Source organism: Tachypleus tridentatus, chromosome 9, assembly GCF_004210375.1.
Source record: "Tachypleus tridentatus isolate NWPU-2018 chromosome 9, ASM421037v1, whole genome shotgun sequence".
Taxonomy (NCBI): Eukaryota; Metazoa; Arthropoda; class Merostomata; order Xiphosura; family Limulidae; genus Tachypleus; species Tachypleus tridentatus.
Window position 1 is genome coordinate 14,341,490 of NC_134833.1, and position 22,689 is coordinate 14,364,178.

At 28.0% G+C, this 22,689-nt stretch overlaps 1 protein-coding gene across 1 annotated transcript in view; it reads right to left on the reverse strand.

Annotated features, from left to right (window-relative positions):
* Window positions 1-9,825, reverse strand: part of LOC143224769 (voltage-dependent T-type calcium channel subunit alpha-1I-like) — a 40,983-nt gene extending 31,158 nt beyond the window's left edge. Inside the window, 1 exon segment of the mRNA XM_076453041.1 lies at window positions 9,698-9,825. Coding sequence (XP_076309156.1) covers window positions 9,698-9,787 — 90 coding nt within the window. The 5' untranslated portion in view covers window positions 9,788-9,825.
* Window positions 9,826-22,689: the final 12,864 nt, after the last annotated feature.

Here is a 22,689-nt window from a genome sequence, read left to right on the forward strand (position 1 = left end):
GAATTAAAAACTACATAGAGATACATATAATTCTAGAATGGAATAGTAAGAATTAAAAAACTACATAGAGATACATATAATTCTAGAATGGAATAGTAAGAATTAAAAACTACATAGAGATACATATAATTCTAGAATGGAATAGCAAGAATTAAAAACTACATAGAGATACATATAATTCTAGAATGGAATAGTAAGAATTAAAAAACTACATAGAGATACATATAATTCTAGAATGGAATAGTAAGAATTAAAAAACTACACAGAGATACATATAATGCTAGAATGGAATAGCAAGAATTAAAAAACTACATAGAGATACATATAATTCTAGAATGGAATAGTAAGAATTAAAAACTACATAGAGATACATATAATTCTAGAATGGAATAGTAAGAATTAAAAAACTACATAGAGATACATATAATTCTAGAATGGAATAGTAAGAATTAAAAAACTACATAGAGATACATATAATTCTAGAATGGAATAGCAAGAATTAAAAAAACTACATAGAGATACATATAATTCTAGAATGGAATAGTAAGAATTAAAAACTACATAGAGATACATATAATTCTAGAATGGAATAGTAAGAATTAAAAACTACATAGAGATACACATAATTCTAGAATGGAATAGTAAGAATTAAAAAAACTACATAGATATACATATAATTCTAGAATGGAATAGCAAAAATTAAAAAACTACATACAGATACATATAATTCTAGAATGGAATAGTAAGAATTAAAAAACTACATAGAGATACATATAATTCTAGAATGGAATAGTAAGAATTAAAAACTACATACAGATACATATAATTCTAGAATGGAATAGCAAGAATTAAAAAACTACATACAGATACATATAATTCTAGAATGGAATAGTTAGAATTAAAAAACTACATACAGATACATATAATTCTAGAATGGAATAGCAAGAATTAAAGAACTACATAGAGATACATATAATTCAAGAATGGAATAGTAAGAATTAAAAACTACATAGAGATACATATAATTCTAGAATGGAATAGTAAGAATTAAAAAACTACATAGAGATACATATAATTCTAGAATGGAATAGCAAGAATTAAAAACTACATAGATATACATATAATTCAAGAATGGAATAGTAAGAATTAAAAACTACATAGAGATACATATAATTCTAGAATGGAATAGTAAGAATTAAAAACTACATAGAGATACATATAATTCTAGAATGGAATAGCAAGAATTAAAAAACTACATAGAGATACATATAATTCTAGAATGGAATAGTAAGAATTAAAAAACTACATAGAGATACATATAATTCTAGAATGGAATAGTAAGAATTAAAAAACTACATAGAGATACATATAATTCTAGAATGGAATAGTAAGAATTAAAAACTACATAGAGATACATATAATTCTAGAATGGAATAGTAAGAATTAAAAACTACATAGAGATACATATAATTGTAGAATGGAATAGCAAGAATTAAAAACTACATACAGATACATAATTCTAGAATGGAATAGTAAGAATTAAAAAAACTACATAGATATACATATAATTCTAGAATGGAATAGCAAGAATTAAAAAACTACATACAGATACATATAATTCTAGAATGGAATAGTAAGAATTAAAAACTACATAGAGATACATATAATTCTAGAATGGAATAATAAGAATTAAAAACTACATACAGATACATATAATTCTAGAATGGAATAGTAAGAATTAAAAAACTACATAGAGATACATATAATTCTAGAATGGAATAGAAAGAATTAAAAACTACATACAGATACATGTAATTCTAGAATGGAATAGTAAGAATTAAAAAATTACATATAGATACATGTAATTCTAGAATGGAATAGCAAGAATTAAAAACTACATACAGATACATATAATTCTAGAATGGAATAGTAAGAATTAAAAAACTACATAGAGATACATATAATTCTAGAATGGAATAGCAAGAATTAAAAAACTACATAACATAATTCTAGAATGGAATAATAAGAATTAAAAACTACATAGATATACATATAATTCTAGAATGGAATAGTAAGAATTAAAAAACTACATAGAGATACATATAATTCTAGAATGGAATAGCAAGAATTAAAAACTACATAGAGATACATATAATTCTAGAATGGAATAGTAAGAATTAAAAAACTACATAGAGATACATATAATTCTAGAATGGAATAGTAAGAATTAAAAAACTACATAGAGATACATATAATTCAAGAATGGAATAGTAAGAATTAAAAACTACATAGAGATACATATAATTCTAGAATGGAATAGTAAGAATTAAAAACTACATAGAGATACATATAATTCTAGAATGGAATAGTAAGAATTAAAAACTACATAGAGATACATATAATTCTAGAATGGAATAGCAAGAATTAAAAACTACATAGAGATACATATAATTCTAGAATGGAATAGTAAGAATTAAAAAACTACATAGAGATACATATAATTCTAGAATGGAATAGTAAGAATTAAAAAACTACACAGAGATACATATAATGCTAGAATGGAATAGCAAGAATTAAAAAACTACATAGAGATACATATAATTCTAGAATGGAATAGTAAGAATTAAAACTACATAGAGATACATATAATTCTAGAATGGAATAGTAAGAATTAAAAAACTACATAGAGATACATATAATTCTAGAATGGAATAGTAAGAATTAAAAACTACATAGAGATACATATAATTCTAGAATGGAATAGCAAGAATTAAAAAAACTACATAGAGATACATATAATTCTAGAATGGAATAGTAAGAATTAAAAAACTACATAGAGATACATATAATTCTAGAATGGAATAGTAAGAATTAAAAACTACATAGAGATACACATAATTCTAGAATGGAATAGTAAGAATTAAAAAACTACATAGATATACATATAATTCTAGAATGGAATAGCAAGAATTAAAAACTACATACAGATACATATAATTCTAGAATGGAATAGTAAGAATTAAAAAACTACATAGAGATACATATAATTCTAGAATGGAATAGTAAGAATTAAAAACTACATACAGATACATATAATTCTAGAATGGAATAGCAAGAATTAAAAAACTACATACAGATACATATAATTCTAGAATGGAATAGTTAGAATTAAAAAACTACATACAGATACATATAATTCTAGAATGGAATAGCAAGAATTAAAGAACTACATAGAGATACATATAATTCAAGAATGGAATAGTAAGAATTAAAAACTACATAGAGATACATATAATTCTAGAATGGAATAGTAAGAATTAAAAAACTACATAGAGATACATATAATTCTAGAATGGAATAGCAAGAATTAAAAACTACATAGAGATACATATAATTCTAGAATGGAATAGTAAGAATTAAAAACTACATAGAGATACATATAATTCTAGAATGGAATAGTAAGAATTAAAAAACTACATAGAGATACATATAATGCTAGAATGGAATAGCAAGAATTAAAAAACTACATAGAGATACATATAATTCTAGAATGGAATAGTAAGAATTAAAAACTACATAGATATACATATAATTCTAGAATGGAATAGAAAGAATTAAAAACTACATACAGATACATGTAATTCTAGAATGGAATAGTAAGAATTAAAAACTACATAGAGATACATATAATTCTAGAATGGAATAGCAAGAATTAAAAAACTACATACAGATACATATAATTCTAGAATGGAATAGTAAGAATTAAAAAACTACATAGAGATACATATAATTCTAGAATGGAATAGCAAGAATTAAAAAACTACATAACATAATTCTAGAATGGAATAATAAGAATTAAAAACTACATAGATATACATATAATTCTAGAATGGAATAGTAAGAATTAAAAACTACATAGAGATACACATAATTCTAGAATGGAATAGTAAGAATTAAAAAAACTACATAGATATACATATAATTCTAGAATGGAATAGCAAGAATTAAAAAACTACATACAGATACATATAATTCTAGAATGGAATAGTAAGAATTAAAAAACTACATAGAGATACATATAATTCTAGAATGGAATAGTAAGAATTAAAAACTACATACAGATACATATAATTCTAGAATGGAATAGCAAGAATTAAAAAACTACATACAGATACATATAATTCTAGAATGGAATAGTAAGAATTAAAAACTACATACAGATACATATAATTCTAGAATGGAATAGCAAGAATTAAAAAACTACATACAGATACATATAATTCTAGAATGGAATAGTTAGAATTAAAAAACTACATACAGATACATATAATTCTAGAATGGAATAGCAAGAATTAAAGAACTACATAGAGATACATATAATTCAAGAATGGAATAGTAAGAATTAAAAACTACATAGAGATACATATAATTCTAGAATGGAATAGTAAGAATTAAAAACTACATAGAGATACATATAATTCTAGAATGGAATAGCAAGAATTAAAAAACTACATAGAGATACATATAATTCTAGAATGGAATAGTAAGAATTAAAAAACTACATAGAGATACATATAATTCTAGAATGGAATAGTAAGAATTAAAAAACTACATAGAGATACATATAATGCTAGAATGGAATAGCAAGAATTAAAAAACTACATAGAGATACATATAATTCTAGAATGGAATAGTAAGAATTAAAAACTACATAGATATACATATAATTCTAGAATGGAATAGAAAGAATTAAAAACTACATACAGATACATGTAATTCTAGAATGGAATAGTAAGAATTAAAAACTACATAGAGATACATATAATTCTAGAATGGAATAGCAAGAATTAAAAACTACATACAGATACATATAATTCTAGAATGGAATAGTAAGAATTAAAAAACTACATAGAGATACATATAATTCTAGAATGGAATAGCAAGAATTAAAAAACTACATAACATAATTCTAGAATGGAATAATAAGAATTAAAAACTACATAGATATACATATAATTCTAGAATGGAATAGTAAGAATTAAAAACTACATAGAGATACACATAATTCTAGAATGGAATAGTAAGAATTAAAAAAACTACATAGATATACATATAATTCTAGAATGGAATAGCAAGAATTAAAAAACTACATACAGATACATATAATTCTAGAATGGAATAGTAAGAATTAAAAAACTACATAGAGATACATATAATTCTAGAATGGAATAGTAAGAATTAAAAACTACATACAGATACATATAATTCTAGAATGGAATAGCAAGAATTAAAAAACTACATACAGATACATATAATTCTAGAATGGAATAGTTAGAATTAAAAAACTACATACAGATACATATAATTCTAGAATGGAATAGCAAGAATTAAAGAACTACATAGAGATACATATAATTCAAGAATGGAATAGTAAGAATTAAAAACTACATAGAGATACATATAATTCTAGAATGGAATAGTAAGAATTAAAAAACTACATAGAGATACATATAATTCTAGAATGGAATAGCAAGAATTAAAAACTACATAGAGATACATATAATTCTAGAATGGAATAGTAAGAATTAAAAAACTACATAGAGATACATATAATTCTAGAATGGAATAGTAAGAATTAAAAAACTACATAGAGATACATATAATTCTAGAATGGAATAGTAAGAATTAAAAACTACATAGATATACATATAATTCTAGAATGGAATAGCAAGAATTAAAAAGCTACATAGATATACATATAATTCTAGAATGGAATAATAAGAATTAAAAACTACATAGATATACATATAATTCTAGAATGGAATAGCAAGAATTAAAAAACTACATACAGATACATATAATTCTAGAATGGAATAGTAAGAATTAAAAACTACATAGAGATACATATAATTCTAGAATGGAATAGTAAGAATTAAAAACTACATAGAGATACATATAATTCTAGAATGGAATAGCAAGAATTAAAAAACTACATAGAGATACATATAATTCTAGAATGGAATAGCGAGAATTAAAAAACTACATAGAGACACATATAATTCTAGAATGGAATAGCAAGAATTAAAAAACTACATAGAGATACATATAATTCTAGAATGGAATAGTAAGAATTAAAAAACTACATAGAGATACATATAATTCTAGAATGGAATAGTAAGAATTAAAAACTACATAGAGATACATATAATTCTAGAATGGAATAGTAAGAATTAAAAACTACATACAGATACATATAATTCTAGAATGGAATAGTAAGAATTAAAAAACTACATACAGATACATATAATTCTAGAATGGAATAGTTAGAATTAAAAACTACATAGAGATACATAATTCTAGAATGGAATAGCAAGAATTAAAAAACTATATAGAGATACATATAATTCTAGAATGGAATAGTAAGAATTAAAAACTACATAGAGATACATATAATTCTAGAATGGAATAGCAAGAATTAAAAACTACATAGAGATACATATAATTCTAGAATGGAATAGCAAGAATTAAAAAACTACATACAGATACATATAATTCTAGAATGGAATAGTAAGAATTAAAAACTACATAGAGATACATATAATTCTAGAATGGAATAGTAAGAATTAAAAACTACATAGAGATACATATAATTCTAGAATGGAATAGCAAGAATTAAAAAACTACATAGAGATACATATAATTCTAGAATGGAATAGCGACAATTAAAAAACTACATAGAGACACATATAATTCTAGAATGGAATAGCAAGAATTAAAAAACTACATAGAGATACATATAATTCTAGAATGGAATAGTAAGAATTAAAAAACTACATAGAGATACATATAATTCTAGAATGGAATAGTAAGAATTAAAAAACTACATAGAGATACATATAATTCTAGAATGGAATAGTAAGAATTAAAAACTACATAGAGATACACATAATTCTAGAATGGAATAGTAAGAATTAAAAAAACTACATAGATATACATATAATTCTAGAATGGAATAGCAAGAATTAAAAAACTACATACAGATACATATAATTCTAGAATGGAATAGTAAGAATTAAAAAACTACATACAGATACATATAATTCTAGAATGGAATAGTAAGAATTAAAAACTACATACAGATACATATAATTCTAGAATGGAATAGCAAGAATTAAAAAACTACATACAGATACATATAATTCTAGAATGGAATAGTTAGAATTAAAAAACTACATACAGATACATATAATTCTAGAATGGAATAGCAAGAATTAAAGAACTACATAGAGATACATATAATTCAAGAATGGAATAGTAAGAATTAAAACTACATAGAGATACATATAATTCTAGAATGGAATAGTAAGAATTAAAAAACTACATAGAGATACATATAATTCTAGAATGGAATAGCAAGAATTAAAAACTACATAGAGATACATATAATTCTAGAATGGAATAGTAAGAATTAAAAAACTACATAGAGATACATATAATTCTAGAATGGAATAGTAAGAATTAAAAAACTACATAGAGATACATATAATGCTAGAATGGAATAGCAAGAATTAAAAAACTACATAGAGATACATATAATTCTAGAATGGAATAGTAAGAATTAAAAACTACATAGATATACATATAATTCTAGAATGGAATAGCAAGAATTAAAAGCTACATAGATATACATATAATTCTAGAATGGAATAATAAGAATTAAAAACTACATAGATATACATATAATTCTAGAATGGAATAGCAAGAATTAAAAAACTACATACAGATACATATAATTCTAGAATGGAATAGTAAGAATTAAAAACTACATAGAGATACATATAATTCTAGAATGGAATAGTAAGAATTAAAAACTACATAGAGATACATATAATTCTAGAATGGAATAGCAAGAATTAAAAAACTACATAGAGATACATATAATTCTAGAATGGAATAGCGAGAATTAAAAAAACTACATAGAGACACATATAATTCTAGAATGGAATAGCAAGAATTAAAAAACTACATAGAGATACATATAATTCTAGAATGGAATAGTAAGAATTAAAACCTACATAGAGATACATATAATTCTAGAATGGAATAGTAAGAATTAAAAACTACATAGAGATACATATAATTCTAGAATGGAATAGTAAGAATTAAAAACTACATACAGATACATATAATTCTAGAATGGAATAGTAAGAATTAAAAAACTACATACAGATACATATAATTCTAGAATGGAATAGTTAGAATTAAAAACTACATAGAGATACATAATTCTAGAATGGAATAGCAAGAATTAAAAAACTACATAGAGATACATATAATTCTAGAATGGAATAGTAAGAATTAAAAACTACATAGAGATACATATAATTCTAGAATGGAATAGCAAGAATTAAAAACTACATAGAGATACATATAATTCAAGAATGGAATAGTAAGAATTAAAAACTACATAGAGATACATATAATTCTAGAATGGAATAGTAAGAATTAAAAACTACATAGAGATACATATAATTCTAGAATGGAATAGTAAGAATTAAAAAACTACATAGAGATACATATAATTCTAGAATGGAATAGCAAGAATTAAAAACTAAATAGAGATACATATAATTCTAGAATGGAATAGTAAGAATTAAAAACTACATAGAGATACATATAATTCTAGAATGGAATAGCAAGAATTAAAAAGCTACATAGATATACATATAATTCTAGAATGGAATAATAAGAATTAAAAACTACATAGATATACATATAATTCTAGAATGGAATAGCAAGAATTAAAAAACTACATACAGATACATATAATTCTAGAATGGAATAGTAAGAATTAAAAACTACATAGAGATACATATAATTCTAGAATGGAAAAGTAAGAATTAAAAACTACATAGAGATACATATAATTCTAGAATGGAATAGCAAGAATTAAAAAACTACATAGAGATACATATAATTCTAGAATGGAATAGCGAGAATTAAAAAACTACATAGAGACAGATATAATTCTAGAATGGAATAGCAAGAATTAAAAAACTACATAGAGATACATATAATTCTAGAATGGAATAGTAAGAATTAAAAAACTACATAGAGATACATATAATTCTAGAATGGAATAGTAAGAATTAAAAACTACATAGAGATACATATAATTCTAGAATGGAATAGTAAGAATTAAAAACTACATACAGATACATATAATTCTAGAATGGAATAGTAAGAATTAAAAAACTACATACAGATACATATAATTCTAGAATGGAATAGTTAGAATTAAAAACTACATAGAGATACATAATTCTAGAATGGAATAGCAAGAATTAAAAACTACATAGAGATACATATAATTCTAGAATGGAATAGTAAGAATTTAAAAACTACATAGAGATACATATAATTCTAGAATGGAATAGCAAGAATTAAAAACTACATAGAGATACATATAATTCAAGAATGGAATAGTAAGAATTAAAAACTACATAGAGATACATATAATTCTAGAATGGAATAGTAAGAATTAAAAACTACATAGAGATACATATAATTCTAGAATGGAATAGTAAGAATTAAAAAACTACATAGAGATACATATAATTCTAGAATGGAATAGCAAGAATTAAAAACTAAATAGAGATACATATAATTCTAGAATGGAATAGCAAGAATTCTGTACCTGTCCTAGGTTGTCAAAATTATATTTATGATTCACCCACTTATTACAAGAAACAGCTGCTGAACATTCAGATTTGTTTTTCACATTCATCACTCTGGGTCCATTGCAGTAGTAAAACTTTCCTTTGAAAAGCTTATCGTATAGGAAATAATTAACAATTATTTATCAGAATTTATGTTTTTCTTTATTCACACATAAACTAATACACAATATTGAGTTAATTTTACTTATAACTGATTCAATAAATCTCATTAAATCATATTCTGATATAAGAAACGTTTTGAAGTATAAATTACGTAACATCAGAAAAGTATCAGACGTGAACAATCAGCACAACATTGAAACTTTTACAATAAGTACAATAAGGCATTTAACGATTCAGTAACTTTTTAAATGGTTAAATAAATATATATGTAACATTCTACCTATTAATACACACCTTAATGGCCGGAGGGAACGAAGAAGTCGAAAAACCCGTAAGATTGCAAAGATCCTAGGACTACTTTGAGCTACAACGGATAAAATAAAGTCCAATAGTGAAATGGAAACCAGAGTTCCATCCATTATGTTCCAGCCACTTTTCAGGTAAGCATGCTCTCCACACCACAAGACTTTGGATACTACCTAAGTAAACATAAGTTAATCGTTTGTGCAGGTGCTCATATGTACAAGAGTTACGTGCTGTTTTCATTTACAAAAAAAAGTGCCTTTGTAGATAAATTCTAACAATGATAGTAATAATTAAACAAAAATTATACCAATATTTCAGGTATTAAGTAACTTAGTATCTGGGATAATTAAGCAAGACTTCAATAGATCAATGAATAGATATTATATTCAATTAGAAAGATCTTTTCAACGTGTTTTACCTAACATTAAAAAGAAACGTTTGTTCATTTAAAACTGTTGTTGCTCTCTACTAATGATCTAAAGCCAGAGCAGGTGAAAGAAATCTTAGACCACTGTTCACCACTGCATGTCTCTTATTGGTTTTTTATCTATATCATTTATTCCTGCTTCGTCTGCCAAGATGCACCTTTGATTACATCTGAATTTAACTGTAACAGACAATTACCTCTCTGCCATCCTATATCACGGTCAAGGATTATTGTCAATTAGAAAGATGACAACCAGATGAAATGAACAATCAGAGTAAATACATGTTTTTTCAACAACAAATGAAAAGCATACATATGAAGTTAAGAGAGACTTCTTGTTGACATGAGGAATGTTTAGATATCTCACTTGTTTCTGTTAAGGTTTTAGCTGTAATTATAGTTTAATGATGAAGGAATCAGGTGATAACTAAGTACCAGATCGCTAACAATGGAATGGCATTCAGTTCCCACAAAAAATATTTTCACCTAAAGTTCCGGCTTTTCCTTTTGCACAATTATTGAGATGCATTCATATCTGACTCTTTTCAAACGTGCTACAATTAAAAAAAAAACAATAACAAACGAACAAAATCAATAAACTGCTTTAAATTATACATGTGATGAAATTCAATTTTGTTATAAAAGAAACTAAATCATAAGTTTTTTATTTATACTAATTTCTAGTGCATCTCAAGCATTATGTTTATTATTAATGAACCATCACGTATATTTTAGGATAGTATTTCTCAACCACCAGTCTACAGGGAAACTTTGGCTAGCCTACAAGATAATTAAATAAAAATTGTGCTTTAAAATAGAACTACTGATTTAAAATTTAATTTTAAAGTTCTCTAAAAAGTTAATAATGTACAAAGTGGTTCATGAAATGTTTGTAGAATCTCACCTGGCCAAACATTTGGTCACCTTCTTGCTTTCTGTGATCAGATTATTCAATTTTCAGTAAGTAATATTAGTTTCAAAACCTATAAGCCTAACTGAAATGTTACTACAGAACAAGTGTTTCAATCATTCAGACCTTAAATCAAACTTCATTAATTCTTTTGTCCTAAAAAACAAGATAGATACTTATATGTATACATTATTTACTAGAGAAGTAAACACTGCTTCCACACTGTTTCTCTACAAAGTACACTCCGACAGAAAACAATATTCATATCACCCAGAAAATTAAAAATTAAAGAATTTAAAAAACATGTTAATTCTTTCACACTTTATGACTTTCCAGTTATCAAATTACAGTTACGTTCTCCTATGTTTAAAGATATCTCATTATTACTTATGACTATAATTTTTTAACTATAAGTAAAAAAAAAAAACAGCTTTTAATTAACATGCTCTCTTTTATTTAATTGAGTTTTAAATACTGTGTAATATCTGATACCTAACAACTCTTTATGACAGGTAACCCCCAGATAAATATAATACTGAGAATTAATGTTACCAATATTTGATATAAATATACAACTTTCACACACAGTAATTGTTCTGAAAATTACTAACATACCAATTGTTATCAGGCACATTAAACCAATTGTATGTACAAACACTTTGTAGTTTTCAAATATATACATACTACAATGTACATTACAAATATGAAACTGTGAAGTGAAATCTTCAGCAAGTACATATCAAAGAAGACTGTTTGACCTATGATGCAAAAAGACTTTTAGTTATGATGCAAGAACCTTTCATGAGTTTATTTAAAAAACAATAGAATGGATAGAGATTGTAAGTAAAACAACCTAGGATCAAAAATAACGGTTTAATGGGGCAGTCAGAATTGTGAATGTTAGGTAACCCATAAAGTATGCCTGTATGGGAACCAACTGGTTTAATGTTGTTGTAACTATATCCATCTGAGGTATTTCTTCAAATTGAGCAAGAATTTGATCACTTTGTCATGTCGTGAAATGGTAGAAACCTGTTTTAGAAACCTTGGTATAGTATGTTTGTTTGTTTTTAATTTCCCTAATTTAGCAGTGTAAGACTAGAGGGAAGGCAGCTAGTCATCACCACCAACCGCCAACTGTTGGGCTACTCTTTTACCAATGAATGGTGCAATCAGCACCATTAAGGATAAAACTTAATACAGAAATGTTTAGTTCTAGTCAAGAAGTTAATTACCAAGTGTAATGTAATCATGTTATTTGTACAAAAACGTTTGACAATGCTACCATGGTAATCACTTAACCAATTGTGATTTGACCAAGATAACTCGGGTATCCTACATGCTTCAAAAATATTTGCCCCATTTATGTTGGAGAAAACATATCTCACAATACTTTTGATAATTTGCTCATTTTATTCACAACATAGTATATTATGATAGTCAATAAAAAAAAACAACTCTCTTTTTGGACCCACTTTCCAGAAACTGATTTGGAATGATTTACCAACTGGGAAGTGTACATGCCAGTGACTTAAGACTGCATGTTATTATTATGTAACAACTAACCTCATTTCCAGTTGAGATTAGAAATTAATCACATTTGAACAATTGTATTACTTTTATTCATTCATGAATAAACGTTTGATTTTATGTTGAATGTGATCATACACAATCTTAGAGTATCTGTGGAGGGACAAATGATGGACTAAAAACAGTATTCTTCAGAGGTCAAACTTGAGTTTCATGCTATGACTTCCTCCTTATGTGTATCTTTGTGAATAAGTGAAGGAAGCCAAAAAGAACCAAGGATATGGCCTTGATCTAGTCATAAGTAGTTATGACTTCAGGTGGAAGAGCCTAAGATGCCTCTGATAGACCAGTCTCAAGATTAGCTTCCAGGTGGCAGAATGACTTTTCAAAGAAGACTATAAGTTCAAACCTGACAGTCAATTTACATATTATAAAGATTACTGCAATTATATTAATGGTGTTATAGCATTAGTTTACCTGTAAAATGTTTCTTACTGTATGGAACATATTTCAAAATGTACATCAGAAGAACTAGAATAAAGTAGTACATACTGCTTACCACGATAAGAAACATAAAATATATCCAATCCCAAAACGAATGAGAATCCTGTACGTAATACATTATGTCCGTCCATCCCTCTAAACTTATCACCTAGTTAAGAAAGTAAAAGAAACTCAGTTTAATCTCATACAAATAACTAACAACAAGCATCTCTATTTCTAGTAGACTATGAAATGTAAGTAATGATTGTAAGTGTAGAAGACAGATAAAGCAAGAAACAGAATGGAACAAACAGTAATGTTAAGATTAGGGCTTAAGAATATTTTTACGTATCATCAGTAATACTCTATGGGAGATGAAACTTGGATCCAATCTGTTTTGATAATATACTGGAATATGCACATTGAATAGTGTTATTAGAAACAAAGGAAATCATCCAATTTACATATATATTATTTATTATAGCATAACATTGCCAATTTGTTTCAAATAGTTCACAAACATATATGTATATAATGGATAACTATCACATAATTTTTACATTTTCCCTATTGCAAAAAACTACCGCATCTTACTAAAGAAAAAAACTAGCTTTAAAATGTATTTTTTCATTTGTTCCATTATTGAGTTCTAGTTTTTTTACGAAGTCACTCTAAACAGAAAATGTGTAGTTAGAAAAATGTTAGCAAATCTAAGTCTGTATACGTTTTTTTTATACCATTTAGGATATATTTAAAGAAACTAATTACAAGTTTTGGAATTAGGTTATTTTTTGTAAACAGTATTTATATGCATGTAAACTGGATATCAAATGCTAACACAACATATTTACAGTCAAATAATTATCTATTCTTCTTTAAACAAATTTGTCAATAGCATAAAACAATTTAAGAAATACCTACAATGCACACTTCAATATGTGAAACACAAAAAGCAGACCAAATCTCATTTTACAAATAAGCATATTTACATGTCCTTTCTAGATCTATTTATGTACAATGTATATTATTTTGCAACTAACCTACTTTTTAGAAAAGGAATAAATCAAAGACACTATATTTCACTGAAGATTTTTGTCAGTTTTTATTTATTAATTTATGTGTGTAATCATAATGACACTAATGTGACAATGTTATTTTTTTCTATGAATAATTAATCAATCATATAAATATACAACACTTATTAAATATCACATGTGAGAAGACTAACAGAATGACAGCATGAATAACACAGGTATAACTAACCAAGGTCACCTTGTACTTTCAACATTATGGACATTCACACTTATGTAATTTAAACCCCAAATTTTAGAGATATAACTCTCAGTCTTAAAATGAATCCACCTGGGAGAAGGAAATGTTTACTTTTTAAAACATTCCTCTTTATTGTAATCATTACATGTAAAGAAAAAAAATAATTACGAATTATTGATATATTAGAAATTTTATTTTACTTACCTACGTACAATTTAGAAACAAAATAATTAAAAAAAAAGATCTGTCCTTTTAAAATTACATGAGATAACTAAATCTTTGGAAAGAGGTGACACTTATTCATAATAAAAAGTGAAATGTAATTACACGTGTTACTGAAATCGCTAACTGACCTTCTAACAATTTTATCTTCACATTAAAGGTTTCATATAATCATAGCAGACCACCTAATCTGACATTTTTTTTTCACAAAAATTAACAACTCCATTAAAAAAGAACACACTGATTCAGCATATATAAGTGCAAGGTCGTAGAGGTTAAAATTTCATTCTCATATTAATTTCTTGAGTTAGAACTTAAACACAGTAAACACTAATATATCAAAAATTCTAACAACTTAGGAACCCACCTCTAATATAATAAGATCTACACAGCCAAACCAGTCAAAGAATTAAAAGTATAACTGGGAAATGAGTAACAAGTGTTACGTATATGAGTAAATTAATATTCTTCGATCACAGCAATTTATTGAGATAAAATTTCATCCCAACTCACGAAAATAGTGATGTACAAATGATAAACTTTAACAGAAGAAATATATCACCAGTTTAAACACGCACTCAATTTTTATCATCAGAAACATTACCTAAATCTAAAATACCTGAAACTAGGGTTCATATAGCAACCCTTAGTAACTTTAAACTAAACTCATTAATAATTATTTTATTAATTTCAGTTGTTTAAAAAACATTTTCACTAATTAACATTTTTATATCCTAGGTATATCATACGGTGAAAATTAAAGTTATTAACCATTTAAAATTTTAATCTTATGATTTCTGAAACGTTCAATATTATATGGAATATGTTAATAAATTAGTTAGTTATCACCATTAGATTCCATCAAGGAACATAGGGCCGCAATCGCTTGCGGATTCTTCAACAGGTATTTAAGTGAGTAGGTTGTTAGCCCACTGCACCGAGCCGTCCCTAATTTAGAAGTGTAAGGCCAGAGGGAAGGCAGCTAGTCATCACCACCCATCGCCAACTCTTGGTGTAGTATTCTACCAACGAATAGTAATATTGGTCGTAATATTATAACGTCCTCACATCTGAAAGGGCGAGCATGCTTGGTGTGACGGGAATTGGAATCTGCGACACTCGGCTTATGAATCGAGCGTCTTAACCACGCTGGGCCTCATTATGCGTTCAATGAGTTTGAAATTCTAAAGAAATGCTAATTCATTCTCACAGTAGTTTCATGTGTGTAATAAGTTGTGACAATACGTCCATTATTATTCTTTAAAATGTCCAATAAGTCACTATAATGTTCAGCTACATTACTGATATGTTAGTTAACAAGTCCTAAAACCATTCCAAGCTTGAAGTTGGTTTTAAGTATTAGTTTTATTGCGTAAGAAAAAATGTAATGGAAGTAAATTAAACAGAGTTAATTATTACTTTATTATTAAACATCAGTTGTACTTTTTTTAGTAAATATTTAGTTGATATGTTTTCAATAAAGATATAAAATAGTTAATAAATTTTATGTTATATTTTTGATAACTTACTTTGTTTCACAGAAACGTACTTGAGTATTACGTTGAAAAAGTGAAAACTGTTAAGTAAGAATTTTATTCGTTCGTTAATAAAACAAAGCAATTTCTTAGTCAGATTTCATTTTAATTATGTTTGCTACTTTGAAAGGATATAAAAAAGAAAGAAATCAAAGCGTGATATAGTGGCAGAGAATGTTCCAGTATATTGTCTTATTAGTGTTAACGTGCAATTGTGCTGCCATCTAGGGGGAAATGTTTTGTATGACGGCGCCATATTTGAATGTCGTAAACATTGAATCTATTGGCTTATTGATATTTCTAATGTGCCATTTTCTCATTTATGTTAAAATAGTACTTATAACAATTGACTTGGTTAGAAATGTGTAGTTCAACTTTAAGTACTAAAGCATCTATATTATTCAAACTTAAAATAAATCTTGCATATTATTAAAGGACAAAAAACATTGCAGCCGATAAGATCTGACCATCTTAAAAAATTTTCTGTTTTCTTAACCCTTAAATGGTGGTCATCACGTAAAACATGCCCGCTGTTAGTATACTAATCATGGTCTTGATAATTCTATTTACCTAAAACTTGGACTGTGTCGTTTGGTCCTCTTTAATATACCATGCTGTCAATGGTAATGTTTGTTAAAGAAATGACTGAACCACAGGAGTTATAAAATTTTGAAAATTTGAAACCGCAACAGTAATATTTACTTTCTTTAAAATGATAATAATAAATTTAGTAATATTGTACTAGTGCCATTGTTAAACTTGTTTTTAAATTTTTCATAAAATGAAATAACAATAAATAAAGTTTTATTGAGGTAGTGTAAAAAGTATACTGTATAAAAACACGTTTGATTTTAACATATGCTTGAAATTCAAGTAACATTTATCGCATTTCATGTTTTTCAGCCCAGTGTCTTATTACTACCAAAAACAAGCGTCGCATAAAGACTACCTCTGTAGCATGGAAAAAGAGAACGGGTTGTATAAGTGTGATAAACATCCTCGATATCGATATAATGAAATCATGTGCTATGGCTCGGCTTTGCCTCACAGCAACAGCACACCATCTGACTCCTCTTGTGTGAACTGGAATCAGTACTACAAAGTTTGCCGAGCGGGTGATAAGAATCCTTTTCGGGGAGCAATATCGTTTGATAATATAGGATCAGCTTGGGTAGCTATATTTTTGGTAGGCATTTATTAATTAGTGTAATTTTGTAAACATAACTTTGTACTTATTAACTTAGGTTTAATGTATTATTATTCAGTTTATTTTTAATCGAACTTTATTATTAACAGTCTGTTTATTAATGGGTTTCACGATGTTACTTATAGAGTTGTATATAAGATCTATCATATGATAAAAATGACCATAAAACTCATGATTCTGACCAATCATTTCCCTAATCTTTCTATCCATCAGCATTAATAATTAGAATGAATTTTTCATCTACTTAGTAGTATTCAAAAAATATTGAAAATCTAATTTATTAACAGGCCTGGCATGACCCAGCGCGTAAGGCATGCGACTCGTAATCCGAGGGTCGCGGGTTCGTGCCCGCGTCGCGCCAAACATGCTCGCGTTATAATGTGACTGTTCGTTGGTACAAGAGTAGCCCAAGAGTTGGCGGTGGGTGGTGATGACTAGCTGCCTTCCCTCTAGTCTTACACTACTAAATTAGGGCAAAATTCAGAAACTTTCTAAATAATGTTGTTTGGGATATGATTAGCAAAAGGGCGCTATATAAACAGTTATTATTATCGAACATCTGTCTTGAATGTTATGTTATGATGAACATTTTGGAATACTTACTGTTTCATTATTTAAGAGAAACACAACGTCTCTAAACCTAGTTATAACCTAATATTCCAGATCAGATGTCCCACAGGAAAACTTCACAGTTTAATATTTTTCTTGTGGAATGAATGTGACATCGTCAATGGTTTGGAATCATTGATGAATTAATACATATTATAAAAATAAAAGAAAATATAAACACTTGATCACTTGCTCAACTGCACTGTTAATTTACTTAAATGCTAATAGGCGTTTAGGAAAAGAAAAAAACTTGTTCGTTGGAAATTTTTACGAAAAACTATAGGAAGGCTATCAGCTCATACTTCCTTTTAAACTAAAAGGAAGACAACTAGTTAACAACACACATCGACCACTCTGAAAACAAAACAAGGCCTCTAATATGAACACATCAGTGTAGCACATCACACTCTGTATGGAAATTATATTAGTTGCTACTTGACATTATCGAGTGCAGGAAACAAGTTATACCAAAGATAAATAAAGTCAAATGAAAGCAGTAACTGCTTAACCTGAGTTATAGGCACGAGGTATAATATTTTAGATGTTTGTTTGTTTTGAATTTCGCGCAAAGCTATTCGAGGGCTATCTGCGCTAGCCATCCCGACTTTAGCAGTGTAAGACTAGAGGGAAGGCAGATAGTCATCACCACCCACCTTCAACTTTTGGGCTACTCATTAACCAACATTATAATGACCCCACGGCTGAGAGGCGAGCATATTTGGTGCGATGGCGATTCGAACACTCGATTATCAGATTAGGAGTCGAGCTTTTTTTTTTCATTTCTTTCTTTATTAAACCTCCCTCATAGAGGGGGTATAAACAAACAATGCAATACTGAAAATTGATATTTGCTATTAGACTAAAAAGTATATTTTAATTTTTAAGCAAACAATAATAACAACTCAGTAAAACATTTTAAAATCCCTTTATTTGAAATTTATTCTAAGTGAATTATAATTTGATAATTTTCATACTGGTAATTTCATTAACACAACTGGATAAAAATTGTAATCCAAAATGACCAATTATTACCCGGAGCGTTTGCCTCCTGGAGGAAGCTCTTCCATGAAACATCACTGTCTGAGAAGACCTGCCCACAGTTCAACTCCCACAATGTCAAATATGAAGAAGACAAAGAAACACAGAAGGAGAACGTTGCCTAACATTGGAAGCGTATCCAATAACAGCATTACCAGGATTCGCATACCTATATAGAAGAGTAAAAAAACCAGCCTGAGGAATCTATGTATTAGAGTAAAGAAACCAGCCTGAGGAATCTATGTATTAGAGTAAAGAAACCAGCCTGAGGAATGTATGTATTAGAGTAAACACACCAGCCTGAGGAATATATGTGTTAGAGTAAAGAAACCAGCCTGAGGAATCTTTGTATAGAAGAGTAAAGAAACCAGCCTGAGGAATCCATGTATAGAAGAGTAAAGAAACCAGCCTGAGGAATCTATGTATAGAAGAGTAAAGAAACCAGCCTGAGGAATCTATGTATAGAAGAGTAAAAAAACCAGCCTGAGGAATCCATGTATAGAAGAGTAAAGAAACCAGCCTGAGAAATCTATGTATTAGAGTAAAGAAACCAGCCTGAGGAATCTATGTATAGAAGAGTAAACAAACCAGCCTGAGGAATCTATGTATTAGAGTAAAGAAACCAGCCTGAGGAATCTATGTATTAGAGTAAAGAAACCAGCCTGAGGAATCTATGTATTAGAGTAAAGAAACCAGCCTGAGGAATCTATGTATTAGAGTAAACAAACCAGCCTGAGGAATCAATGTATTAGAGTAAACACACCAGCTTGAGGAATATATGTGTTAGAGTAAAGAAACCAGCCTGAGGAATCTATGTATAGAAGAGTAAAGAAACCAGCCTGAGGAATCCATGTATAGAAGAGTAAAGAAACCAGCCTGAGGAATCCATGTATAGAAGAGTAAAGAAACCAGCCTGAGGAATCTATGTATAGAAGAGTAAAGAAACCAGCCTGAGGAATCTATGTATAGAAGAGTAAAAAAAACCAGCCTGAGGAATCCATGTATAGAAGAGTAAAGAAACCAGCCTGAGAAATCTATGTATTAGAGTAAAGAAACCAGCCTGAGGAATCTATGTATAGAAGAGTAAACAAACCAGCCTGAGGAATCTATGTATTAGAGTAAAGAAACCAGCCTGAGGAATCTATGTATTAGAGTAAAGAAACCAGCCTGAGGAATCTATGTATTAGAGTAAAGAAACCAGCCTGAGGAATCTATGTATTAGAGTAAAGAAACCAGCCTGAGGAATCTATGTATTAGAGTAAACAAACCAGCCTGAGGAATCAATGTATTAGAGTAAACACACCAGCCTGAGGAATATATGTGTTAGAGTAAAGAAACCAGCCTGAGGAATCTATGTATAGAAGAGTAAAGAAACCAGCCTGAGGAATCCATGTATAGAAGAGTAAAGAAACCAGCCTGAGGAATCTATGTATAGAAGAGTAAAGAAACCAGCCTGAGGAATCTATGTATAGAATAGTAAAAAAAACCAGCCTGAGGAATCCATGTATAGAAGAGTAAAAAAACCAGCCTGAGGAATCCATGTATAGAAGAGTAAAGAAACCAGCCTGAGGAATCTATGTATAGAAAAGTAAAGAAACCAGCCTGAGGAATCTATGTATTAGAGTAAAGAAACCAGCCTGAGGAATCTATGTATATAAGAGTAAAGAAACCAGCCTGATGAATCTATGTATAGAAGAGTAAACAAACCAGCCTGAGGAATCTATGTATTAGAGTAAACAAACCAGCCTGAGGAATCAATGTATTAGAGTAAACACACCAGCCTGAGGAATATATGTGTTAGAGTAAAGAAACCAGCCCGAGGAATCTATGTATTAGAGTAAACAAACCAGCCTGAGGAATCTATGTATAGAAGAGTAAACAAACCAGCCTGAGGAATCTATGTATTAGAGTAAACAAACCACCCTGAGGAATCTATGTATTAGAGTAATGAAACCAGCCTGAGGAATCTATGTATTAGAGTAAAGAAACCAGCCTGAGGAATCCATGTATAGAAGACTAAAGAAACCAGCCTGAGGAATCCATGTATAGAAGAGTAAAGAAACCAACCTGAGGAATCCATGTATAGAAGAGTAAAGAAACCAGCCTGAGGAATCTATGTATTAGAATAAAGAAACCAGCCTGAGGAATCTATGTATTAGAGTAAAGAAACCAGCCTGAGGAATCTATGTATAGAAGAGTAAAGAAACCAGCCTGAGGAATCTATGTATAGAAGAGTAAACAAACCAGCCTGAGGAATCTATGTATTAGAGTAAACAAACCAGCCTGAGGAATCTATGTATTAGAGTAAACAAACCAGTCTGAGGAATCTATGTATTTTGCACCTTATTGGTGTTGCCTATATGTAAATCACAATTTATCGTCTAGTATAACCAATGGATACATCTTTCAAGAAAGAAATAACAAAAAAGATTGTTTTTTTAGAAAATTACGACACGGTCACAATAATGATTTCATATAATCAATCGATAAATCATTCAAAAACAAATAACAAAAATAAACTTTTCAGAAATTTGTGACACTGTTACAATTTTGTTTTTCATATGATCAATCAATATATTAAAATAAAATAAATATTAGTACAAAGACTCAAAAATGGAAATTCAAATATGTTAGGAAGGTTCATAAGAAACCGAAGAGTTCGCTTTACAATTTTGTTAGTTTAATCATAAAGCAGTACAGTAAGCTATCTGAGCTGTGTCTCCTTGGAGATTAAACCCCGAAATATAGCTTTGTAAACATTCAAGTTTACCTGAGACTGAGGAATGAATAAAAGTCCAAAGACATGCACAAAATTATAACCTTTGTGATGAGTAACTAAATTTTAAAGCCTTCTTTTAAATTTTATAAAAACATTAAGTAACAATGTAAAAACGCAGAATTATTGCCTTGGCTCTCGGAGTATGTATTCATATTTGTATGTGGACAATATAACTTGAAGACTTTCCAGATTGATTGATCAAATATAATACAAAGTTTTAGTGTCTGATTTGGATCGACTAAACTGTTTAACTTTGGTAGATGTAAATCAAAGGTCAAGGTCACACTGAAGGTCAATTATATTTGTTGCTACGGTTACAAACTAGGATTTTGAAGAAAAAAAAAGATAAAATAGTCGAAAAGAAATTCAGATATAAAAATAATGTTGAAACCTGAACCAAAATTATTGAGGGTAAGTAACTGTTGAGTGTAAAGTTTAGATTGGTTACTGAAAAAAAAAATGCTGGCCAGGGTTGTAACTCTGAATACCTGTTTAGATTGAGTTCAAGAAACATTTTCTTTAATACAAA